This window comes from Orbicella franksi, chromosome 13, assembly GCF_964199315.1.
Source record: "Orbicella franksi chromosome 13, jaOrbFran1.1, whole genome shotgun sequence".
Classification (NCBI taxonomy): Eukaryota; Metazoa; Cnidaria; class Anthozoa; order Scleractinia; family Merulinidae; genus Orbicella; species Orbicella franksi.
Genome location: NC_138157.1, coordinates 18,093,435 through 18,120,754, shown reverse-complemented (window position 1 = coordinate 18,120,754; position 27,320 = coordinate 18,093,435). Strand labels below are relative to the sequence as shown.

Here is a 27,320-nt window from a genome sequence, read left to right as displayed (position 1 = left end):
TTTCCTTTTTCTCCCAGCGCGCTGACGTTTCCAGTGAGACCTACACTCCCCAATAACACCAATCTTACTGATATATTCACTGTACATTGGCAACCTTTTCACGATATTTGCATTTTGAAGTAATTCAGCGCCGTATTTCCTCCCGAATATCACTCTTCAACTGCTTCAGTAACAAATGAAGTTGCAGCTGTGGACTATGGGTAAAACAGGCACGAGTTGAACCAATATCAAACAAACAAACTTTCTCTTGTGATCCATAACAACTGTCCCCAGACCACCCCTGTGAAGTGTGATCAAAGTGTTCCAAACGACCGTTCATAATATATTCAGTCTAGATAAGACCAATGTACACATTAAATTTCAATCAGGCTGGATCTCGTTTTACTGCCCGCTGCGAATAAAAAGTCAATAATATTTTTGGCAGTGAAACTTTGCCTTGGTTACATTTTTGTCCGTTTTTCTACTGCATAGAATATTCACCTTTTACTTCCGTAACAATTCCAATCGTTTTAAGTTGGTTTTTCATTGCCTGCGAACAGGCTCCCGGCGAGGACGGAAAATTTTCTCCTCGCTTCAATTTGTTTTCTTAAATTATGACTGACTGTTATTTGCGAATGATTAAAAATTAATTTGTGTACGCACTGTGCACGATATCCATCATTTCTGAAACAGCAATTTGGCGTGATGCCACAAAATGCGATAAATGAGGAAAAGAAATAAATTAAGGCCAATATTTATGTTTGGGGGCAATGCTGGCAATCCATCAACAAGGAGGAAATCGATAAGAAAACCGAGAGTGCAAAAAAGCAAGATACATGCGATTGATGGAAAAGATAAAAAGCTATAAACTGCTCGAAAGAATAAAGACATCTGAGAGCAGTCTACTCAAAGCTAAAAGGTGTTAAGGCCTGAATAACAGACAACGTCTATGAGGAAAACGATTGAAAAAATAAAAATAAAAAAATAACATAAAAGGAAAACAAGGTTTCCCTCGGGAAAATTTTACTGCCTTCAAATTAATCAAACTTTTCCAACCCACGTTATAATATTTTGTTTATTGTCCATTCCCAAGTCTCAGAGACTTGTAGGATAAAAGATGATTTCTCCCATATCCCTCTTAGCTCCAGTCGTTATTCTTCTGTTTCTCAGCGGCACATCAAAGGCTCAAAGTTCTGTACCGTTACTTACTCATTCTTAATCTTTGCGAGGGCGTGATCAAATGCCGAGCTCGCTGTGAGTCACTCAAGCTTGGCCTCAGAGGCATTGTATCTGGAATTTTCAGTCTATTGTTTACAACTGCATCATAACAATTATTTTTCGTTTTGTTTATGACGGACAAATCTCTTTCTTTAGTTTTGGGCGTGGGAAAAATTCTGTGAATGTCATTACGTTATCTAACAAGCTAGTTAAAACGAAACAGAAATTTCTCTCGTCTTGATCGCCCAGTCAGTAGTTATTTCGCTTTGAAAGCAACGAAGGATGGGTTCGGTCGAGATCGGAATGTAATATGGAATGCAAAAAGACAGTGAATGCCAATAAATGAACGCGTTAATGAATTCCCAAAAGGCGCCGAAAGCAGGTAACGATTGGTGGACAATACGTCGGAAGTGGGAAGGGTCGGAACACAACGGACAGTTCAAGTGGTTGGCAGAAAAGAAACTTCTTTACAAGACTTGAATCTGTTGACTACTGTACACAAATATAACGACCTTTTGCCTAGTTTATGATCAATCGACCCATGCAATGATAGATCAGGATAAAAAGTATTAAAATCAGCTTGAATTCAAGCCTCAATAAAAAACTTTGAAGTGCATTTCAAATACCCCGCTAGCATTCCTGCTCCGTGACTGCAGTGTTAATTCGGTATGATGATTGACGGCTCTTTCATCAAGCCGCACATGATTGGTTAGTTGACTGAATATCGCATTATTCTCTCGCGTCGGGAAGGAAAAACTGCTACTTTCCGTTTGGCTGGCAAATTCTTCTTCGGTTATAGCGAAGAAGTGAAACCCTATTTTTACAGTGTTTTCGGAGAATCTGGGTTTGCCAATGTTTTGTGATCGGTGAGAATAATTCAACGTTTGAAAGGATCAAGAAATCAAGGCTTTTGGAACTCAAGCCCGCAACAACGGAACGCCGAGTGCAGTAAACATGCGAGGCATTAACGTCGTTAGTTTATTCCTCTGTAGCTTCTGTTTATTGCACACAGCTATTGGACAGTCCTTTGATGTAAGAGTTAATCTAGTAGAAGGCAAGAGCGCTGGGCATCAAGTTCATTCATTCCCTACGCCTGCGAGTAATCAGATGTACACGTTTTTTCCGGCGCAAGATGCCGATTCGAAAGCTGCTCTAACCCTGTTTCAAATTTCCGAACAAGGGGTCGTTACAACCACAAAACCGATCGATTACGAGACTGGAGAAAAAAACTACTACGACTTAGTCGCCATTCGGCGTAATCGTGGCGATAAAGAAGGAGGTACTCCATTTAGTATTCGAATCAGCATAACAGATACGAACAACTTTAGTCCGACTTTCCCACAAAACCTCTATCATGGAAGAGTGACGGAAGGTTCTCCTGCAAACACTATTGTTATGGGTTTGGAAAATTGCTTCGCTGAAGACAGGGATACTGTAGGTAGCATATCTTATTCCATAAGTGGTGGAAACGAGAATGGGTACTTTAAGGCGGAGAAGGCAATGGCAGGCAACCGTGCTTTTCTTGTTTTGAAGACTACCAATACCTTTGACCAACTCCGAAGGGATGTCATTCCTGAAGTTAACCTGACCGTGCGTGCAAACGATGGTCTTCGTTACGGAACAGCAAGAGTCACCGTCAAAATTCTCGACGCTAACAACAACTTTCCAGTGTTTGACGAGAGCAGATACACGGCCACGATCGGCGAGGACACTACTCTCCTGACATCTGTGCTACGAGTTCGCGCGACTGACCTAGATGAAGGTACCAATGGCGGGGTCTATTACTACCTTAAAGGATCGTCACCGTGGTTTTCCGTCGATGCCATCACTGGAGTCGTCAAAGTGGTTAGTCAGCTACCCAATCAAGCAGTGGTCACGATGGATGTCATAGCTAGAGACAGGGGTACCCCAAGTAACCAAGTGGAAGTCGACGTGAGCATAAACATAGAACTTATCCCTAATTACCCTCTACCTGATTCTCCCAACCCCGGAGTCAACACGCCACCGATTTTCCCAGAAGAGAGCTACTCTGCAAATGTACGCGAAGATTTTCCCGTTGGTGCTGCTCTTCTTATCATCCATGCGGTTGATCGTGATCCCCCTGGACGCAACCGGCGTTTGCGATACAGTTTAAGTGGAGACAACGCTTTCGCAATTGGTTCGACTAGTGGTGTGGTTACTCTGAGGAACCAGTTGAACTTTGCAATTAAAAACAAGTATGACCTTAATATCGTTGCAACTGATGGAGGAGTAAGTCCACAAAGTACCACAGCTACTTTGACCATTTTAGTGCAGGAGGTGGACAAAAATCGCCACGCTCCCGTGTTTCAGTCTTCAACAGCAAATAAGCAACAACGTGCAGTTACAGTCAGAGAGAACAGTGCTGCTGATACAAAGGTTGGTAATTCTATCAGTGCAACTGATGCTGATGGCACTCAAAGGCCAGAAGGCCAGGTGGTTTTCTCTATTGCCTCTGGATCAGGTTTACCATATTTTAAAATTGACAAGAACAGTGGTGATTTACGAACTGTTACTGTGCTTGATAATGAAAAGCAAGCTCAGTATAACCTGCTGATTGAGGCTCGTGACAAAGCCCTTTATCCTCTCTATTCCCATTTGTACATGATGATTACAGTTCAAGGTGAAGATGACAACAACCCAGACTTCTCTCAGCCTGTATACTACGCCAATGTACCTGGAAAAGCTCCTGCAAACACCTTTGTGACGCAAATCCATGCCACTGACAAAGATGGGGACCCAGTCTCATATTCAATTGAAAACCCTGGCAATGCTTTCATTATCCAGACAGATTCTGGAGTTATTTCAACACGTAGAATGCTAGATCCTGCTAATGAGGAGAGAAGTTTTTCACTTTCTGTTCGGGCCACTTCAAGAGCCAAGGAATCGCAGGCTCAAGTCATTGTGACTGTCATAAGTGAAGAGAACTCTCCTCCAACATTTGTGAACCTCCCTTATTCTGCCACTGTGCCCGAGAACTTGGGAAAAATCAAGAGCCTGTTGTGTTTAGCTGCCAAAGACAGTCAAGGCAAAACTGTGAAGTATGGACTTGTTAGTAACACTGATGGCAAGTTTTCTGTGGATGAAAAATCTGGTAAGAACAAACTTCAGTCTTGTAAAGATTGTTTGAGTACTGTGATACTACTGAAACCATGTTCTGTTGCTCTTTTTTGTATATTACCACAACCAGATAAGTGTTACATTTGAGTGCCCTAACATTTGTTTTGTTTTCAATTTGTGTGGTATTAATGTATTTGGATTGTTATGAGAAAAAAAACATTTATTGAGTCCAAAATGTAACTTGTGTAAAGGAAGAAATTCCATAGGTTACGTAAACACAGAAATCTTTGGGGTTGCTACTTTCAGGAAAAAGTCAGGGAAAATAAAACTTTTCTCAAGGTCAGGGTAAAGTTCAGGAGCTTCTACTTTTAAATCCTTAAAGTCAGTGAAAAGTCAGGGAATTCAAGGTTTTCTAAAGTTTTGTGTCAGGTAGTGAAGGATACATTGTATGATTTTGAGTGATTTTGGAGTGGAAACCTTTCAGGTTGCTTACCTTTGTGGCTTTAATTAACTCTTTTGTAGCCAACTTTTCTCCTTGGTCGTGATTTTTTACATGTATTTCTTACCATTTAGGACGCTTCACTGTCACTGGCTCATTGGACTATGAGTCTTATACAGGAGGTGTGTATCAAGTCCAAGCGTTAAGTGGTCCCCTACAAGTGGCTACTGAAAAAGTCACCATTCAAGTCACGGATACAAGGGATCCACCAAGGTTCAGCCGAAGCAAATACACGTTCCAGATAAACGAAGATGTTGCTCCTGGCACTACAGTGACTAAGATCAATGGGGATGGTTCCTCAGGTGGATTGGTCATTAATGATGCAGACACGCCAAAGACACAGTTTGACTGTACGATTGAAAACATTAAATCTTTAGATGTTGTAAATCAGTTCAAGGTAGAATTAGATTCCAGCAATAACATTGGTGAATGTAAACTTGTCACTCAGTCTTCATTTGATCACTTTGATACCCCCAAGTTTACATTTGAAGTACGAGCTACAGATGTGAATTATCGAAACATGTATGCATCGGCTGAGGTGGAGATCGAGATAGTAGACAAGAACAATCATAACCCAGAGTTTTCGCAATCCGACTATGCGACTTCTGTAAGCAGTAACTTTCCAGTGAGAAATTCAATCTTAAAAATCACGGCAACAGACAAGGATGCTGGCTCATTTGGAGAAATCACATATCAGCTACTTGATTTTGAAGACAGAAACAGGTAATTCAGTTTTCATGTGTCTTTTTACTATTTCGTGCTTTCTAACGAACATGTGGAAAAGGAATGATCATTAAGGTGGCTGCTCATAGTTTTGTGACTGCATGCATATTGAGGACCAAAGCGTTTCTTAGTGATCTGAGCAAGCTCAAAGGAAAATGTCAGTGTTGAGCAATATTTTATGACATTAGCATGACTGCAAAAAGCAAAACTGATGTCCAGTGAGTTTTTTTTGGCATTTCCTTAAGTGAAATTCCATGAAATTTGGTAGACTGGTAATAAATATTTAACTTTAATTTAGTTGGAACTCGTTTTTTAGGAAAATCCACCTGATCAGTTTTTCTGCAGCAGGAAAAGACATACATTTGCAGAATTGAAAAAAGTTGCAGTACAAAGCTTAGTTTTCTCGTGTAAAATTTGTATCTCACTGGATTTGATATAACTGTGAAAATTTTGGAAGATTTTATCCAGGAAATTCAAGAAAATCACAAATAAAGCCATATCAATTGCAAGAAATGACATTGGTTTGGGCATTTTTAATAATATTATTCAAGACTATAAAAGCCAAGATTTTAAGAGAGATGATTGTGAAACACTAATTACTGGTACGTTTGATATGTTTGAGAGAACTGGGTGTAAAAACGAATGCAAAACCAGCTTTTAAGATATAACACCAGCATGCGCAAAGCAAATGATGATTACCCTATAAAATCCACCTCAAACCATGTAAATGTGTCATGATCTAATTACTTTTTTTGTTTTACAGGTTTAGTATTGATTCCAGCACTGGTGTTTTAACTAGTGCCAATTCACTGGCTACCAAGAAGTACCAACTACTTGTTCAGGCATCAGATAGAGGTAAGCTGATTGCTTAACAAACACTGGCCAGTGTTCTGCTTTGCTTTGTTCTAAGAGAATACTAAGAGCATGAAGCTAGGAAGTGTAAAGAAACATGCTTGACACAAATAAGTGTGTTTCTCTGCTTGCCCTCTCTTCACAAATGCTTTTTAACAGCCAGAATGATTAGCGTATTAAAGGATTACTATTCTGTTTTATAATTAATTTATTTTCTAGCTTTTATGTTTTTTGACAATACTTTGTACATCTTTTTTTTTTTTTTTTTAAACTAGAAGATCTAGACGAGTAGCAGAACATTTAATGCAAATTGTAATTTTTCTGGCTAACAAACCCTGGATAAAGTGCATTAATCATCAGCTTTGTAATTTCATGGTACAATTCTTTGTGAAGTATTAAGGTCGGCACACACGAGGGGGTTAGTCCCTGTGACTGGTCCCTGTAACAAGTCGTAGAGACAAGTCCCATCGTGTGAACTGGCCATTTATTCTTCAAAATTTACTTGCAATAGTAGTCCCACAATTTCAAACCAGTTTGAATCTTTGGGACAAGTCCCTGCGACTTGTTCCTCAATATGTTTTGTATGATCTGTTCAAGGGGCAAGTCCCTGCAACCAGTCCTCTTCAGGTGAATAGTTGTAGGGACTAGTGGCAGGGACTAGTCTCTCGTGTGTGCAGACCTTTATGATTGAATGGCATCTCCTAACACTTGAATTCCTTGAAGGGTTTGGTTGTGGGAATGAACATCTGTGAGACTAATCATGTGGACACGCTGAACCCGTCTACAGCAGTCATGTTTGCCTTTCTAATACTAAGCAAGTTTATCAAGGTTTATTGAACCCAATCTTTGTAGAATCATTGTCTTGCTTGCATCACAGGTGTGCATCACTGAATACACACTCATGTATACAAAGTTTTTATAGCACGCTTTGCTAACTATCTTATAACATGAACTATACCACAAACTTGATTTCCTTTGTTTTGAGAATTTTCGATATTGTATTTCTAACAACTAATGTGTTGTTTTTCTTGAATTCTTTTCAGCACAAAACAACAATGATGTAAGAAGGAGTACTGTTTCAGTGTATGTGTATGTCTACGCTCCTGGAACTACAGTCATTCAATTTAACTCAGCAAGCTATTCAAAGATCTTGCCAGAAACTTCAGCTGTAAACACTCCCGTGTTCACTGTATCTGCTAAGGGCCCTGATAAAATTACGTATAAAATCGTTGGTGGAAATACAAATAGCGCATTTAAGATATCACAAAATACTGGACTAGTTAGTGTTGCTAGTTCTATTGATCGTGAAAGCAAATCATCATATCAGTTGGTTATCCGTGCAGAGACGGCTAATTTGGCTAAAGAAGTGACTACTACCATTAACATTGGCGATGCAAATGATAACAAACCAAGGATCACTTTCTTGAAAGACCCCAAAAACATTGCAGTTGAAGACTACTCACCAAGGGGAAGTTTTGTGATAAAGGTAAGTTGCATTCTAGAAACCTACGTGTAATATATTCAATAAATTAGTGTTAAAGACGCAACGAAGAGACCAACTCTTGACTGTTCAAGAGGTCTCTTTGTCGTGTCTTTAACACTAATTTACCAATTCCTATTGAGACATCGTATCCTGTGGATCCTCTTACTGGGAGTTTGTCATTAGGTAAACCAATTTTACACTGTGTAATATCAATATATAGGTCTGGAGAAAATTACCTCTGACAGCATTTACCTCTAAATTGAACGTACATGCAATTGTCATGTCATGGTTTAAATTTATTTTTGAAATTTCTCAGGCTGTTTGGCTTTTTTATTTTGTGGTAGTAATGACTGTGGGTGGGAGAAATGAAAATGATATTTGACTTTTTGAGAATTTCAAATCAAAAGCAATCATATTTACCACAACAGCACTTGTGTGCTTCAAGAGCAAAGTTGTTTTGACTCTTTTTGTGACCTTGTTTCAAACTGAGTGCCGACATTTGAAACGGAATATACTTTTGTAAATTAGCCAAAGCTGTTCAATTTAGTGCCAAGCAGACCCATTTTTTGAGACAATTTAATTTCACTTTGTTTTGTTTGGTTAGTGCACAGACCCAAGGTGACTTTATCTAAAGCTGCCGGTGAAATTGATAACTGGAAAATAAACAATAGGATATTTAGCCCTATTCAGAATTAAGTAATCCATGAGTAATTTATTGATGAGTAAACAGTGAGTAATGGATGAGTAATCAGTTGTGATCAACTGATTAGTCATTGACTATCTCATTGATGTTATTGTGATAATTTATTTGCTGGGCACCTGAAACTATTTGCGTTGCTGTTATAGGTGACTGCTATTGACCGGGACGTTGGTGATAATGGAGCAGTTACGTACAGCATCACCACCCAGTCCACACCATTTCAGATAGACCAGAATACAGGTGTTATTACAGCCTCAAGGGAAATAAGGTAACACTGAAACAAACTAATCGGCGATTAGAAAAATGTGTTCATGCAAAAGGTGCATGGTACCAGGGTCCGGGAAATGTTGTTTAAAAAGTCTGAAGTGATCAGTTTTAGAGTTATCTCAGTACCTTTCAGGCTCAGGGCTCAAAATTAATGACCAACTGGTGGCATATGCGACTAGATTTTTGGCCGTGCACCTAAAAAATCGTGTGGATATACTAGCGCACCTTAAAAGCCAAAGGACAGTGCAACCGACTGACTGACTTCTCTAGTGCTTCCTCACCTGACCATATACTAATGTACTCCGATTTACAAGGCAAAAACAGAAGCTGCAAACAATAAATATAAATACTAGGGTATCTAAAAAATAGTAATGCTGCATCACATTCTGTTGATAGTGACATATTTTCCGCAGTGATTCATCTACCTGTGCATTCCAAGACTTCCAGTAACCTTTATTTCTTAAAGTAGTGTCAAATTATGGGGAATCTGTCCTTGTATGCATCAACTTCATGCATGATGATGCATCAACAGTAAGGTGTGACAAGGGATCATGACAAAAAAGCACACAGTGATCTGAACTATGTTTGGACATAAAACAATACATAACCTGCAAAAACAGGGAAAAAAATCCAGCGAGCAAAGCGAGCCATTTAGTGCAAAATAAAGAATTCCGCAAGCGTAGTCTGCGAGTGAAGCGAGTGGGAGTGGGGGAGCCTATAGACATTGTTTTTGATGCGCTGTTCCGCCCCTTTGTGATTAGCCTGTTACAAATCCGTTAGTATAGGTAATCATACGGTTTCGAGTTCAATTTGGAATTAATTTGCACGACTGAGTTTTTCAAAAAGCTGAAATTGCACGAGCCGCTTCGGCGAGTGTAATTTCAGCTTTTTGAAAAACTCACAAGTGCAAATTAACTCCAAATTGAATGAGAAAAACCGTATGATTACTTAATAATATAAACATGAAAAAATTCGCGCGGAAGAAGTGCCGGAAGGTCTTTCTTGAAGCCATTTTTTTGTCATTTGAGAAAACTTTTTTCAAAGTTTCAACACAAAATTTTCGTCGTCATTTTACGTGATATCATTTTATTAGAAAAGTTCCTATTTTCTTTCAGTCAATCGTAATCCAGAATTTCGATGTGTAATTTGCACTGGTGTTACACTTTTTGCACTGATGTTACACTTTTTGCACTGGTGTTACACTTGAACCGCACTGCTCTCAGCCAATCAGAATCGAGTAATTTTTTCATGTGTATTATTAATAAGGTAATTAGAGCTGTCAAAATTGATGTTTTTTTTTCCATGCTGATGTATCGGCTTTTGATAACATTCTACTGCGCGTGGGTTTTGCAGAACAGGGAATTGCAAAGTGAACGGAAGCGTACATGTATTTGCCATTTCTGCAAAAAGTTGTTGAATCCACCTGAAGGAAAAGAGTGCCGGTGGTTTCAGTGTTTAACAAGTTAAAAAACAAAGAACTGATTGCGGTTTCTGGTCAAGAGAGTGTGGTTTTGGCTGCCGAAGTTGAAAAGCTGGGACATTGTTTACACCATGCATAGAATGTTTCTGAATTGCCTTGCCTTTCTTGTGCCAGACAAGTCCTTTGTGTGTTTCTGACCTGTCCATGTACATTAATGACTCACTGTTGCCATGAACCTTTGGAGAAATTGGTACATTCACCTGATCAGTGTTCTACACCATCTAGTTCTAAACGACCTACAGCCGTTCAATCGCTGACTTGTGAAACCCCTTCAGCAAAATGCAGTGAAGATGAAAACGTGATCGCCTCAAGCAACAAAGAAATTGCAATGGGCAAATCTTCACAGGGATCGCTCAACTTCCTACTGTTGAGATCAATAAATGAAGAGGTATTCCCCAGTATCATTTTGTTTGACTTTATTGGAGATTGCAAATTCACGGTACTGTAGCATTAAATTTGCTTCTTGTGCTCTATGCCACATGGATTCCTTGAAGGAGAACATCTTTGCAGAGGCTACTAAGTGAGTTCTGAAAGAAGTTGTGAACTTTTCTAAGAAACCAAATTGTGTTCTCAAGACAAATTCTGCTAATTCAGTGTCTAATTTGTCAAATGCAGAGTTTTAACAGCAGCTTTGTGAGAAATATCCACATTTAATTTGCTTCCTGGCTGCGGTTTGCAAGTCTGTTAAACCGAAATCAGTGGAAAAAGGTATTCTCTACGGACCAAACACCTTGAGAAACCTGAAGCAAGGAATGCTTTTTGCGCAGCTGCCTATATTTGCCTTAAACAACACAACCAGAAGCTCAGAGCCTTCCACAACAGAAATGGTTGGTGGTTGTTGTATGGCGGCATGAAAGCGGCAACATTGCAAAGGTGTCATCACAGGCCTAATCGTGTCAACCTGGTCTTTCATTACAGGCATTACAACTAAGACACAAGCACGTTCCATTTTCCATAAGTATTTCAGTAGATGTGGCAGCAATAGTTGAAAACTGAGACCCTTCCCTAAACCAGTCGGTAGAATTTCAGAATCATCACTCTTCTGTGCCACCTGGTTGCACAAGTGCTGCTCCCAAAGCCAAATATAAACTTTGAGCCCAGAGGCTATGAGCTGGAAAAAAGTATGACAAGGTAGTTTTGTTAAATTGGCACCTCTTGGAGTGAAAATGCCAGACCCACAAAGGGAGATCAAATTTCCCATGATCACCACCACCAGTTTTAAATGTGAGTCCTCCCTTTCAGGGACAGAGCAAAGGGAGGTCTTTTAAAATCTTTGCGAAAAGAAAAGTGTTCAAATGGGATGACGGATGCAATGAATCATTCCCAAGCAGTGGCAACAAAAACTTTATCTCTTTTTGTAAGTTTTAAACAATATCACTAGTTACTTCATAGTTTTTGCATGATGCCTCATACATGAAATCGAAAGGACAATCAATTTGGGAAATCTTATTGTTAACAAGTCCTCAAATGACAACTAAATTATTTTCAAACAACATTGCTAGTCAGTTGACGTAGTCTGCATAATTTAATACATATGAAATCAAAAGGATCTGGAAAATCTTATTGTTAACAAATCTTCAAATTACAACTTAATTAGTGGAATGTGAAGTCACAAATATCGTGATGCAATGGTGTGACAGCTGCCAAAATATAAAAGAATTCAATAAGAGATGAAGGTCTGGTACACTAACCATTGCTTTTAGACACTCTAAGTATGTGCATATATTTTAGAGCCTTTTTATCAAAATTGTCAAAATGCAAATCCCAGTTGGTAGGGCTATCCTGAAAAGTGTCACTTCTAGAAGCTGCTGATGTGACACAATGGCCACTGAGCAAATTCGTTTAACAACTCAGTACATTTAGTTTGTGGCACAATGGCCACCGAGCTAAACAACTCAGTACATTTATTTTGTGGCACAATGGCCAGTAAGCTAAACAACTGAGTACATTTATTTTGTGACAGCAAGCCATAGTCTTGTTGCTCAATGTCTGCTGAGAACACTGACTGCTCAGTTTGTCCTCTTTTGATTCACCAAAACGGCATTGAAGGTGAGATTATTGACATCAGAACACCGATTTACCGTTTGATCTATACACCAGTTGACGCACACACCTTCCTAGGACTTAAGCAACCTTACAACTCACTTGAAAGGACAGACAGGAAAATTTCACTTCCCTAGAGTATTGAAAGAGTTGCTAGAAATTTTGAAATAGACAGAAATGCACAGCCTGATTTCTCAATAGTGCGACAGACAAATTTCCATATGAGTGCATATGTTAAAGTGAGGTATAGGTACATTTACAATGTATAATGAAAGCGAGGCCTCAGCCCCTGAAAAAATCTTTGGCAGAGCTAAATTTGCTTTCACTATGAATATCTCAACCAATTTTGCCTGTATTATGCAGCACACCCAGCATGAACACAGGATACCAACCCAAAATTAGGATGCATTCTCCTTTGCTTGAACACAATAAAAAAGCCAAAGCCATTTATATTAATGAAGCTCCAGCACAGGAAGCACACAAAACATGAAATTACAAAATAACTGGTACACACAGCGGAAAAAGTGGTTAATTCTTTGTAGGAGGGCACTGTATCTCATCGTTGTATAAAATAAAAAGCTGTCATTGCCAATGTCATTGAATTGTCATTGTCAGAATACCACTGTAATTGCCATATGTATTGTCATTGTCATAATGCCATTGTCACTGTCACTATCATTACCATTGTCATTGTCATTGCCAATGTCATTGCCAGTGCCATGGTTGTTCCTGTAGCTGTTGCCATTGCCATTGTCATCATCATTGCCATTACAAGTGTTGTGGCAATTGTCATTGTCATATTCCCATTTCCCTTGCCATTTGTCATTCCTATTGCCATTTCCATTGCCATTGTCACTGTCACTACCATTAGTATTGTCATTGTCATATTCACTACCATTACCATTGTGATAATGCCATTGTCATTTTCATTGCTATTGCCATTGTTGCCAGTGCCGGGGCCGTCCCGGTAGCTGCTGCCATTGCTGTTGCCGTTGCCATTACCATTGTCATTGTCATCATCATTGCCATTGCAAGTGTTGTGGCAGTTGTCTTTGTCATTTTCCATTACCGTTGCTATTGCCATTCCTATTGCCATTTCCATTGCCAATGTCATGGTCATTGTGGTTACCATTGTTATTGTCATTGTTATTGCCATTGCATTTGTTGTGGCAATTGTCATTTTATTTATTTACCATTGTCATTCCTATTGTCATTGTCATGGTCATTATAGTTATCATTGTCATTGCCATTTTCATTATCATTTCAATTGCCATTGTTATTGTTGTCATTTTAACATTAGTCTTGGTAACTTGCCATATTTATTGACTCTCCTGTTAATTGTAAACAGGAGATCTGAAAAACAGTCGTGGGATATCAATGTTCAAGCAACTGATGGCAAAGGTCAACAAAGCCCTACCTTCGGTCTCAAAATCTTTGTGACAGAGGGAGTACAAGCTCCACAGTTGCAAGCAACATATTCAGTGTCGCTTGATGAAAACAAGGCTGTTGGCTTCCCAGTCAAAGATATTTCACCGTCTTTAAGTAATCCTAGCTACAAGTACAGTATCATAGGCGGAAACAATGACGATGCATTTTGCATTAACCATGTTGGTGTTATAAGCGTGGCAAAACCCTTGGACAGGGAGAAAAAGGACTCCTATAGCTTGAAAGTGTCTGTGTCTGTGGGGAGCAAGGTCACCAACACCACAGTTGATGTGACAATAAGAGACAAGAACGATGATGCGCCAGAGTTCACAAAAACAGTGTACTCTTTTGATGTGAACGAAAACAAAGGTTAGTCACTTAAGTCAGCAGTGCAGTCAAGTGCAGTGTAGTGCATTACTGTGCGGTATTTATAAACTTGGGGTACTTTCCATTCAACCAAAAATTCCGAAAATTTCTAAACAGCGGCAAATGGTGCGGAAATTGCCATGGAAAGTTTCCAGATAATGCGGAAATTGTTGAAGTTCTGAAAAGCGAACCATTCATTCCAGACATTCCGGTGGGAAAGTCGAATGGTAACTCCCGGAAGGAAATTTCTTAGAATTTCGGTATACCTTGGAAGGTTGTCCTCTTTTCCGGAATTCTGGAAAATGCTGTTCCATTCGCCACTAGAAATTTCTGGAAATTCAAACTGGTGTTTTTAATTAAATGGAAAGCGTGATTGGTTTTCTATAGTATGTATATTATAGCGTGGAATCACGTACTGAGGGTACGTGCGAATAGGGACAGTGCGTCACCCAAGCTGAAAATGGTTTAGGAGCGAAATTATAGATGCCTGCTTACTTTTTGTTTTGTTGTGCGAAAAACCGTAGTTTTTGTGATATTAGTCGGAGGTTAGCTCCACTCCGGTTTGCCTGCGGTTACTTCTAGTCATGTTTGCTTGCGGTTAGCGTTCATTTTGTGGTTTGGGCAACACTGTAATAGATATAGTTCTCAGTGCTTGTAGTATATGTAGTTTAAAAATTTCGAGTTTCGGCAGTCACACACAGCAAGTGTAGTTAGTGATGAGTGAACTTGTCATCTAGTCGGACTACCCCAGTTTGACTCACACTATCCACACACATGTTATGGTTCTTTTTCTTTGAGTAAAACAAGTTTTGCAAGAAAAAAAAATAGTTTCGTGTTAGTCTTATGTGCTAAAAAATTAGTTACATGTGCCAAGGCTGGCAGTTGAATAGTTTCATGTGGGTCCTCTATCCTGGTCGAACTGGAATTTGGAAATATTTTTTGTGGAGGGAGGAAAACCGGAGAACCCAGTGAAAAACCTTCAGAGCAAGGCGAGAACCAACAACAAACTAAATCCTCATATGGAACCGGGCTGAAATCGAACCACGGCCACATTGGTGGGAGACGAGCGCTCTCACTGCTGCACCATCCCTGCTCCCCTAGTCTTTGTGTGGTCTGAAGGAAGCTACAAAGATTATCTCCACGCCATCTCAATCAGTCTTGTACTTTTTCCATTCCCAAGGTATCGATCAAGAAGTGGGGAAAGTATCAGCAACAGATTTGGACTCGGGCACAAACGGAGAAGTGCAATACGTGTTGCTCTATGCAGTGGACGTGAACTCGAAGTTTGTAGTGGATTCAACGACTGGCTCCATTTCCACCAAGGCAAAGCTGGACTATGAGCAAATCAGACAGCACGTTCTGTACATCGAAGCTTCAGATAAAGGAAATCCATCTCTTTCAAGTAAGCTCCATTAAACTCAAGTAGATAAGTAAACACTCAACATGTTCTACTGGAAACCCTCTCCTGCTGGTAACCATAACCATCAGTTGAACGTTTTGATGGATAGCAAATTTTTATCTAAAGGTTGAGTAATACTGGCAACATTTTCTGTTGCACAAAGTAGGCTCGCCGTTTTCCATGTGTTATACAATGCACACTGCTTACGTCACGAATTTGAGCGTGCAACAAATTGTCAATTTCGTCCTCGTGTATTGTTGAGTTAAGTATGCACGTGGGAATGCATTTTCGAACACTCGAGAAGTGCGCTATGTACTCGGCTACGTCTTTTTCTTTTCTATGCGATTCTCTTGTGTTCTTAAAAGTGCTCACATGACTAACATAACTCAAAAGTGCACCCCACTAGGGTGCATTAACTACAGTCGAATCCCAATTTCTTGAACCCTCATTTTTTGGAAGTCGTTTCCCCTCCTCAGTCAAACACTGTATTTTTACCCCCGATTTCTCGAACTAGCCGATTTTTCGAACCAATTTTCGTTTCCCTTGGAGGTTCGATTAATCAGGATTCCACTGTCTTTCCTTTAAAGAAGACTTTGGCTCGTTGATCAAGATACAGTCGAACCCCTATTAAGCAGCCACCTATTAAACGGCCACCCCTATTAGGCGGCCAGTAATCAAAGTCCCGATGAGGGCTTGTCTATTGTTTTTACCCCATTAAGCGGCCAATATCCATTTCCACGAGGGTTGCCGTCTAATAGGGGTTGAACTGTAGAATTTACTACATTCATGCAAAACTGTGAGTTTTGAGGAAAAGATAATGTCCAAGGACAAATATCCGAGCATATTTTCGCGCCAAATGGAGTCTATTGAGTTTATTATCCTTCAAATATTTTTCGCATCACGCGTAGTTTTGAAAATTGGGTGATATCAGTCGGATATTCCCAAGTTTTAGCTGGGGCATATTCAGTCACGTGACGCGTTCAGACCAATCGCGTGCGAACGAAAATATTTGATGGATTACAAGTCAAATTATTCTCGCATTTTAATTGGTTCTTATTATCTATTGGAGGTCAGACGTTTAGGTGACGTCATTAAAATTCTGTTTTGTTTCTCCATTATATAAAGCAAGTAGATTCCATGTGGCCGTGTGTCTGTTCAGTAATAGATCACAAAAGACATCAAAACGTGGTAAGACAATCACAGTCACACTGGGCTATTGCTTTGTGTGCCATTTTTTAGTTCTTACCACATTTTGACGTCATTTGTGGTCTATTACTGAACAAACGCACGGCAACATGGAATCTGCGCTAGGAGCGAAAAAGTTCAGTGACTCAAACAAAGTGTTCTTGTTTCTTTTTCTTTTTTCAAAGCAATTGCTAAGGTTGTCTTGAACGTGAGGGATGTAAATGATCATTCCCCAAAGTTTTCTGCTGATTCGTATGTCGCCAAAGTAGCCCTTGATGCAAAGGTGGACTCTCAAGTCCTGCTAGTGGTGGCCACAGACTTGGATAACGGTGACAATGGAAAGGTGGTGTATAACATTACGGGTGGAAATGGCGAGGGAGCCTTTAAAATTGATCCTGATACTGGAGTGATCAAGGTGAAGAAGTCCCTGACAACAGTCTCCGCCTCTCAGTTTACCCTTGAAGTTGAAGCAAAAGACAAAGGTAATCCGCCTCTGCGAAAAACTGCCACTGTGCAGTTGAACGTATTCTTACCGGATGGACCACCCAGATTTGTTGTTAAACCAGTCATTCAGGAAGTCACTGAGGGTGTTAAAGCCAACGACAGAGTTATGGTCGTGAAAGCTGCCACCTCCGAGGCCCTTACTTATGAAATCACCTCTGGTAACGAGGGTGGCCTCTTCCGAATGGTTCCGTCCACCGGGGAAATTAGAGTAACGAGGGAGCTAGATTACGAGGAGGCTCGTGAACATCAGTTAGTTGTAAGAGTCATGGACAGTAGAGACCGCAGTGATCAGGTTACTGTTGTTATTAAAGTAAAGAACATCAATGACAACCCTCCGCAATTCCCTGGTGAAGTTGGTGGAGTTGTGGAGAGGAAAGTAGAAAACGACTTCCGAGTTGGTGATCAGGTTGCTCGCCTGTCAGCCGGTGATAGGGATGGTGATACGATTTCTTATACGTTATCTAGTGATGTACAGTCGATGTTTTCTATAGATAGCGAAGGCTTCTTGATAGCAAAGAAGCCTCGCGAAGACTTTCCATCGCCTGTGAAGTTTCAGTTGACAGCTAAAGATAGTGGCTCTCCACCCCGTGAGACAAAAGTTGAAGTTCAGCTGGTGTTAGTAAGCTACAGAGGCGATCAACAACCAGTTAGGGTCTATGTAAGGGAAGACAAGAGTGTTGGTAGTGTGGTCGCTATAGTTCCAAGGTATTTCCCTGGCGGCAAATTATCCATTATCTACCCGCGGAAATCCAATTTTACCGTGGACAATTCAGGAAAAGTTCGGATGGAAGCACCATTTGATTATGAAGAACAACAGTTCTTCGGTTTGACCATAAGAGAAACTGAACCAGCACCTCGTAGTCGCACCAGTGATGTCGATGTAGAAATCAACGTGGTTGACATCAATGACAACAAGCCTGTCATGAAAATGATCGATTTCTTTGGCCGCGTTAACACCAATTCACGACCAGGGGTAAAGGCGTATCAGCTGAAGTCAGAGGACAAGGACAGTGGTTTGGCCGGCAGAATTGGCTATCAGATGGTGTCCAGGGCAGTACCCTTCGGCATCAACCCGCTGACTGACGTTGTGGAGACTGCTGGTAATCTGGAAGAGAGGGGAGGGTACAATGTAACGCTCTTTGGCTTTGACTATGGCGTCCCACGTCAGTTTGGTGAATCCGTGTATCTTGATATCAAAACTGTCAACTTTAAGCCGGTGTTTTCAGAAAACCCTTACAAGTTTACAGTGTTTGAGAAGGAGCTTCCTGGAAAACCGGTCGGTAAGGTCAACGCCACCAGTGTTTCTGGAGCAAGGCTGGGGTTCACAATCATTCAAGGAGATTCAGATAGCAAGTTCGTTATTGACAATACCGGTCAGATCAGAGTGAACTCTCTTTTAGATCGTGAGAAGCGAGCAATTTACAATCTGAAAGTCAGAACAACCGAGCAGATCCCTCGCGGTTACTCCAATGATGTGGATGTCCAGATCATAGTGACGAACGCCAATGAGCACGTTCCCTATTTCCCATTGCAGGTGTATGAGAAATCCGTCAGTGAAGCTGTTGGTGCAGGCGCACAAGTGCTCTCTGTAGTTGCTTATGACTGTGATTGTACAGGTTGTGGTTGTGATCGCGGTGACCTGACGTATTCACTGGAAGGTACAAGTCTTTTCAAAATTGATAAGGTCACCGGCGACATCAGTGTAGGTGATTCCGCGCTTGATTATGAAGCGCAAAGGGAGCATACCTTTACCGTCGTTGTGGAGGATTTCGGAGAGAAGAAGTTTACTTCTCGGTCCTATGTCAAGGTGATTGTTCAGAATGCCAATGACGAAGTTCCCTCGTTCCAGGAGAGCGAATACAACATTGGTATTGCCGAAGATGCAGCGATAAACATGCCACTAGCAGCCATTGTGGCCAGAGATGCTGATGGAGACATTCCAAGCTACTCCATAACCAGTGGGGATGGCGGCAATATATTCAAGATTAATCCATCAACTGGTGTACTGTCCCTTACACAAAGTGTTAAAGGAAAGCAAACGCAGTACACTCTTCAAGTGAGGGCAACTGACACTCAATCCTTACAATTCGACGAAGTTCGTGTCATAGTCAACATCGAAGACATCAATGACAACAGACCAGTGTTCACAGTCTGTCCAGGAATAGCCTCCATCGCGGAGAACGAGCCTAGAGGGGAGGTGGTGATTCAAGTCACTGCTGTAGACAGCGACAGAGGAAGAAACAAGGAAATAGAGTATTCAATTACTGGTGGAAAGAAGCTGTTTGATATCGACAATTCCACCGGAGTTATTACCACGATAACCAGTTTGGACCGAGAGGGCAGTACAGAGGGCTATACTTTGATTGTGCAAGCCGAAGATGGCGGACACGGCAGGAATGAAGCGGAGAGACTTCTTTCGTACTGCGTCATAGAAGTCGAAGTTATCGACAAGAATGACAATTACCCCGTGTTCAATGAAAAGAGGTATCTGGCCAGTGTATTTCACAAAGCTGCAAAGGGCACGACCGTCGTAACTGTCAGTGCTTCAGACGCTGACGTAGGCTCCAACCAGAAGGTGGCATATTCCTTGGTCGGTGCTAATGACAGGTTCGATGTTAATCGGGATACCGGGGACATTTTAACCAATGCGGACTTGTCCAATTTCGAACAAACTGTGGTGCTGACAGTCAGGGCAACAAACACCGAGCCTATTGTGTCAAACCTTGGATCACCACGTGATTCGGAGACCACGGTTGAGATCAATGTAGTGGACCAAAGACCACCCGAGTTCATACCCAGTAACATCTACAGTAAGAACATTCCGGAAAATACGGATCTTGGTTATTTTGTTGTCGTTATCAAAGCGGAAAGCAAGGTTGATCCCGCCAATAAGATAACGTACAGCTTGGTGAAGTCCAATCCTGACGCGGAGCAGAAATTTCAGGTTAATCCAGACACTGGTAATGTTACAACTGCGGGAATGATTAATTACGAACAACAAAAATCTTACAAGCTTCAGTTTCGAGCCAGAGAGTCCGCAACCAATCTCTATGCCACCTGTACTGTGCTTGTGACCATCATAGATGTTAATGACGATGCACCTACATTTAAACTGTCAGAGTACACCGCCAGAGTCCCAGAGAACGCGAACCCCCCGTTTAATGTGATAACGATCAAAGCAGATGACAGAGACACGGGCCAGTTCGGTAAGGTCACGTACGCGCTGGACACTCTAATAAGTGACTTCAGAATTGTTGCCAACAATGGAACCATCTTTTCCAGAAAAAGGTTCGACAGGGAGGCACGCGAAAGGTTTATTATGACGGCATCAGCGTCCGATCAAACGTTCGACACCAAAGTAACAGTTAATGTTGACATCGTCGATCAAAATGACAAGCCACCTGTGTTTGCAAAAAGACAGTATGAAGCCACTGTTCAAGAAGACGCAGGCATTGGGACCTCTATCCGTGAGCTTTCCGCAACGGACGGTGATATTGGAGAAAATGCAAGGCTTGACTATTTTATCTCCAGCGGAGATCAATCCCAGAAGTTCAAAATGGAAACGGTCTACCAACCACAACGCAACAGTGCCAAGAACTACGGAATTCTTATTCTGGATGGAAAGCTCGACTTCGAGAGCAGACAGTCCTACACCATTAAAGTAACGGCCACAGACAGAAAAGACAGCGACACTGTTGATGTTGTTATAAAGGTTAGTAAATCTAAATCTCAAAGCGTTAAGGCGTTGTTGAAGCGGGCGGTTGCCTCGCAGTTTTTTTTTTTTTTTTTTTTGTGCGTTGGCAAGACAAGTTCCGCCATTTAGTGTTAGGTGTGTTATACTTAACAAGGCTCAGAAAATTTGTGGTATCGTTTCAAAATTGTTGCAATAGGTAGAACCAATACTAGTACTACGTTTGTAGACACCTTTATAGGTACTCTAGCCATCATATATAATAAGTCATAATTCTCGCATTTCGATTGGTTCTTACTCATGATCAATTGGAGAACAGACGCATAGACGGCGCCCGTAACATTCTTTTTAGTTTCTTTATTATATAGCACAAATAGATTCCTTGTTGCTGTGGGTCTGTTCTGTAATAGATATCAGAAGACGTCAAAATGTGGTGAGAACATCAGTGACACACTCATCTGTAATCAATTACGAAACAGACGTACGACAACATGAATCTATTTCTTAATGCGGTAATGAACAAAATTGCGAAGCCAGTTGCAGGAAGCATTGTTTAGTGTGGTACAGTCTCTTAATCAGGACCCCGATGGATTTCGGACGAGCGATCTAGCTTCGAGTACTAGGGTCAATATGCAGTGCTGTTTTAGCCAATACACTTAAAATTCCCATAGGGCCTCTCTAGACATCGTCATCATCATCAGTCGTTATCGCGCCATGGGACGCATAAGTACTTGCCTCTGTCAACCCAGGAGCATACTGTAATATAGGGTACTGACGATTTGTTTGGGTAACGCGACGAAATGCTGGGACTTGTGGGTGGGGGTTGAGCCTGTGATGGACGAGGATCCCATGGGCAAGTGATATTCCTTAAGGCTCGGGCGGTGTGAGCAGTTGGTTTAGGCGCAGGTATTGGAATCCAGAGATCCCGGATTCAAGCCAGTAGATGGATTTGCTCTTGGCATTCTTGAGTTAAATTCCTTGGTCACGTTTTGTGAATAGGAAACTGGCATGCCTGTAAACTGACTATCTCATAGTCGCCCGAGCCCAACTGATCACTGTAATCATGTATTTTTGGGGGGTTTTGTATTCTTTACTCTTTTGCAAGCTTACAAATTAACCACTCAATAGCTCTTGACTTCCTTTAACAGGTTATTGATACGAATGACAACGTGCCTGAGTTTTCTGCCCTGATCTACGAAGCAACGATCCAAGAGGACAGCCCGCCAGGCGAGAGTGTTAAAAAGGTTTCTGCAACTGACTTAGATAGCTCTAAAGTCCAGAGCGAACTGCAATACTCCATTGACAAGACAGGGCAGACGTACTTCACAATCGACGCCAAAACTGGTCTAATAACCACTGCAAATAGCAGGCTTGATCGCGAAAAACAGCAGATTGTTTCTTTTTATGTGTATGCTTCCGATGGTAAGCACAGGGGGGAAGCTTTAGTTAGAGTCAACCTTACGGACATCAATGATAACGCTCCGTACTTTCCCAGCCCTCCCTACATAGGCTATGTAGAAGAGAACAAAAACCCCGGTACAAGTGTTATGGTTCTTCAAGCAATCGACTTGGACTCGGGTATCAATGCAGAGATAGTCTACGAGCTAGAGGACAATGCAAATGGCAAGTTCAAGATTGATCCAGACTCTGGTCTCGTCACTACGCTGGAAACTCTCGAAAAAGAAGGTGCCGAAAACGAGTTTACAATTCGAGTCAAAGCTACAAACAGAAGGGCTGGAGACCCACTAAGGTCTGGAACTGTTTCTGCTACCATCAAAGTGACCGATGGAAATGATCAGAAGCCAGAGTTCGATCCCACAATTTACCGGGCTAAAGTGCCGGAGGATGCGCTCCCCGGGTACTTTGTTACGAAGGTCAAAGCTTCTGATGAAGACGAGGGACCAAATGCCGAGTTAGAGTACACAATTGAGACGGGCAATGACCCGTACGAGTTCTACATCGACCCGCGAACGGGCGACATCCTCGTGTCCGGACTTCTTGACTTTGACAAAGGGAAGAAGTCGTACAACTTGACGGTCAAGGTAACTGATCGAGGGAATCCACCCCAGGAGGCAGAGGAGAAAGCGTTTGTGTACATTAATGTGCTTGACGCTAATGACAATCCTCCGGTGTTTGTACCCTCCGTGTACAACGAGGTTGTATCGGAGAGTGTCAAGCCAGGAGCTTCTGTAGCGCAGGTGACAGCCATCGATAAGGACACGGGTACCAACGCAGAGTTCACGTTCTCGATTACTGATGGCGATGACGCCAACATGTTTGCTATCAAGTCTGATCCTAACAATGGCAGTATTGGAATAATTTCTACCGTCTTGCAGATAGATCGAGAAACCATTCCTAAGTACAATTTGACCATCACAGCGACGGATAGTGGAGGGTTGCAGGGTGTCGGATTATTGTATCTCACTGTAACAGATATCAATGATAACGGCCCCTGGTTTATACCACGTTACTACGAAGGTACCATCAAGGCAGGCATAAATCCCGCAGCGGGACAACCCGTCACTGAAATAAAGGCATACGATCCGGATGAAGCTAGTAATGGATCGCCGTTTACGTTTTCAGTAGTCGAGACAGACCTCCGCAACCGTTTCAGGCTGAGTAGCCCCACAGCCACATCAACCTCCATGTTTGCGTTTGGGTTGTTCGACCGAACGGTGACGCAGGAATGGGAAGTGGAGGTCCAGGCAACTGACAGTGGAAGTCCGACTAAGAGCAATACTACCTCTGTGTTCGTTGACGTAGAAGATGATAGGAACACACACGAACCAGAAGACGGAGAACTGACGATAATCGTGAACGCGTACAATGGCAAGTTTGCTGGCGGCATCATCGGCAGGGCTTACTACAAAGACGACGACTTTGAAGTTCATGGAAATCAGTTTACCATGTTATCTTCCCAAGAGTACTTCACCGTAAACTCAGGTAACGGTAACATCACTGCGGAGGCAAACGTTCCCCTGGGTACCTACAGATTCGACGTGCAAGTCACAGATTCAACGTTCTCAAAGACTGTAACTTCTGCTATAACTGTTATTGTACAAAGTGTCACCAGTGCCGCCCTCCAGCAGAGTGTGGCTGTGCAGATCTTTGAGTTGAGGAAAACGTCCGTCTTTGTCGGCGAATACTACTCGACATGGCGATCAGTGTTTGCCGACATTTTAACCGGCGGTGATGTTGACCGTATTTTGATCTTCAGCGTCCAAAAGGCTCCGGTCTACCGTGTTCCTCTGCAGTATCTGTTTGGAGTGGAGATTTACCTGGCAGTACTGGACGGTAGCGGGTACATGAATCACATGGAAATTGTAAAGAAGTTGGGAGAAAACAAGGACGAGCTTGAACTGCAAGGTGAGTTGAGCCATGTTGACGGCCTCTAAGATAGGGTAAACCATTCTAGACAATGTTAAAACTAGAATGCAAAAATTGTTGATGACAGACTGTGAGGGCAAATGCCAACAACTGTCCTTTTTGGTTACGGTACATTTGCCATGATCTTTGATACATTTGCCATGATCTTCACGAAGTCACAAGATCCCTTGATAACGATAACGGTGTGTGGATTGGGAAACAAGTTCCGTTTCAAACAACATGTAGCAAGTACATTGAAGAATTCCAAATCTTGCAAAACACGACGGGCATGGTTTTCATGGACTAGCATCCTTTCCTGGAGGGAAGGTGGGAAGGTTAGAAATACTCTTAGTTAATTATTTTCATGTAATTTGTAAATTTACAGATCGATCGATAGGAAGTATTGGCATTGATGCATGTGCCTACGAACAACAACAAGTTGGAAAATGCAGCAACGAAGTGAAAGCGTCTTCGGCATTCACTGTCGTAAGTGGCGACTATGGCCAAGTCCCCGCCCCAGGAACCTCACTAACCTTAGTGTCCATGAATGTTGTGCTGCGAGGCGTCTACACGACTATCATCCCAGAGGAAAAGAACTGTTCCACGGGCACGCCCTGTTTGCACGGAGGCACGTGCCACAATGCTGTTCCCAAGGGAATCATCTGCGAGTGTGGGCGCGACTACCGAGGACCCGAGTGCCAAAGTACCACCAGGACATTCAAGGGTAATTCGTTCATACACCTGGAGAAGCTGATCGCCTATCAACGTAGCACAGTCTCGATGCAATTTATGACGGGAACGGCAAATGGACTGCTGCTCTACCAAGGACCAGTTTATGAAGGTTAGTAGAATGAACTGACGTCTTGAAATGTACTGTAGCAGGGATGAGACCCGCCCATTTCAGCCATCTGATTATTTAGACTATTTAAAGACACTTTTTAACAAATTGAGATCAGTTTTTCATGCGTCTGTCCTGTTTTTGATCATGAATTTCATCATAACCTTGTCAAAGTAGCTGTGGATTTGCAGACTACTTTGACGATGTTATGACGAAATTCATTGTCCATAACAGGACAAACGCATGAAAAACTGACGTCAATTTGTTTTTTCGATAATAAATTGTCAAATTGTCTGCTCTCGCTCGTTGCCAAATCGCATAAATTATAAATTCCCTGTCTGTCCACTTATTGACAAGGAAAATTAGCCAATGAGCGCACGAGAATTTCTTCACTTATCATAAAAAAAACACTGTAAAAGTGTGTACCGATCGGATTTGACGTGTCAAGATACTGTGGGATATGTCTATTGAAAATCAAAATTACTGTAATATTCGAAGTGAATCACATTCGTCTAAGAGTGATGTACATCCAGTATCTCCTCACAGTAGCAATACTTATCAAAGTACCCAGGTAATGAGAATTGAGAAAGCGGTCTGTCACTGGAGTAAAATTAATTTTACGCAAGCAAATTCACTCAGTGGTGCGATATGAAAAGTCTAAAGACCAGTAAAGAATTGCTACATTGACCTTGTTATGATAAACATCCGATATCTCCGCACAGTACCATTGCTTATTAAAGCATCCAAGTAATGAGAACTGAGAAATCGGTTACAAGAATGAAATTAATTTTATCCAAACAAATTCTCTCAGCTGTGGATAATTGCTATATTGGCCTTGTTATGAGAGCTATGGCACGAAATATTGTCTCTTTTATTGTTCAAAATCATCTTATGGAATGAACCTTTTAAAGGTAACAGTTTAAACGTACGGTTTTCAATGTGTCTACTTAGACGTTCTGCTGATTCTACGATGAGAAGGGGAGGGGGGAAGGCGGTTATTTTCTTTTTTCCCAATCAGAGCTCGAGCAGTTTCCTGGTTATTTTATAGCATCATCAAGGATTTACGATATTTATTAACCTTATTTATGCAGGCGCCAACAATGGTTTACCAGATGTGATGGCGTTGATGTTGGTGGACGGGTACGTCAAGCTGGTGCTAACTCTTGGTCCTCATCCCAATGCTCCACTCGAGCTCTACATGAACCGGGGTGACAGACTCGATGATAGGACGTGGCACACGGTGGAAATCATTCGATCACTCAAGGTAGGCAAGTCTTTTAACATTTAGGAAAAAATATGTTTTTGACCCTTTGGATACGATTGATCATGTGACGATTTGTCGTCTTGGGGTGCAAACTCTCCGGTGTTGTACTTCTTTCTGACTCTAATTGAATGAAAATACAGTGTAACCCCGCCTTACGGCCACCTCGTTATTACGACCACTTTATTCTGGCCCGAACAAAAGCTTAGTCAGGAATTTTAGAAAATTCCTTTAATACAGCCACCCCTTTAATACGGCCAGATTTATGTGGCCCGTTGATGACCGGATTAACGGGGTTCCACCGTAAATACGTGTCGAGATAGTGGCTGACCTCCTAAGGGCACTTTCACTCGGAGATATATTTAGTTTCTCGCAAGAGCGCGGAGACAAGATTAAACCTTGGTCGATAACGAGAAACAGAGAATTTCTGTGTTGCGCTTGGCGTTCTGTGTTGTTTTCTCTAAACGTCAGTGATACGCGTTAATGCTTAGAGAAAAATAACATCCACCAGAAACTTCATGAAAACGCGACTGACCGACCTGTTGAGTTCCGGTACCATCTATCGATCTTATGCCTGCCTCTGTGCAGCCAATCAGATTGTGCGTTTACCTAATAGTCATGCTTATGTGTGGAAGCTTTCCTTTCGAGACAGTCCACGAGGCTGATCTTTGAATAAGATTGTAAGCACTTGAATTATTAAGGCGACTCTCCCACCTTTTACATGGGGTATAAATATTTGGCATCGTAATTTTAGTAAGAGTACGTGCTTTACCTTGAATTGATCTGGAACGGTCAATTAACCATGGCTTGTTTTAATTTCTCTTTTCGCTTTTTAGAAAGTAACCTTGAGGATTGACAAATGCTCGCGCTCTCAGATTGTGGAAGATAATGGTGAAGTGATTGAAAACAGGGCGTTGTGTGAGATCGAGGGCGAGGTGTGGGGCTCCGCGATGTAAGTAGTCT

General features: G+C 41.6%; 1 protein-coding gene across 1 annotated transcript in view; it reads left to right on the top strand.

Annotated features, from left to right (window-relative positions):
- Positions 1-1,578: 1,578 nt before the first annotated feature.
- The window catches only part of LOC145465772 (protocadherin-like protein), a 32,862-nt gene continuing 7,120 nt past the window's right edge, over positions 1,579-27,320 (top strand). Inside the window, exons 1-12 of the mRNA XM_081449529.1 lie at positions 1,579-4,309; positions 4,849-5,497; positions 6,261-6,352; positions 7,393-7,835; positions 8,679-8,800; positions 13,671-14,116; positions 15,294-15,515; positions 16,883-20,913; positions 22,041-24,258; positions 24,644-25,099; positions 26,188-26,360; positions 27,194-27,309. Coding sequence (XP_081305655.1) covers positions 2,152-4,309; positions 4,849-5,497; positions 6,261-6,352; positions 7,393-7,835; positions 8,679-8,800; positions 13,671-14,116; positions 15,294-15,515; positions 16,883-20,913; positions 22,041-24,258; positions 24,644-25,099; positions 26,188-26,360; positions 27,194-27,309 — 11,126 coding nt within the window. The 5' untranslated portion in view covers positions 1,579-2,151. The remainder of the gene's footprint in view (positions 4,310-4,848; positions 5,498-6,260; positions 6,353-7,392; positions 7,836-8,678; positions 8,801-13,670; positions 14,117-15,293; positions 15,516-16,882; positions 20,914-22,040; positions 24,259-24,643; positions 25,100-26,187; positions 26,361-27,193; positions 27,310-27,320) is intronic.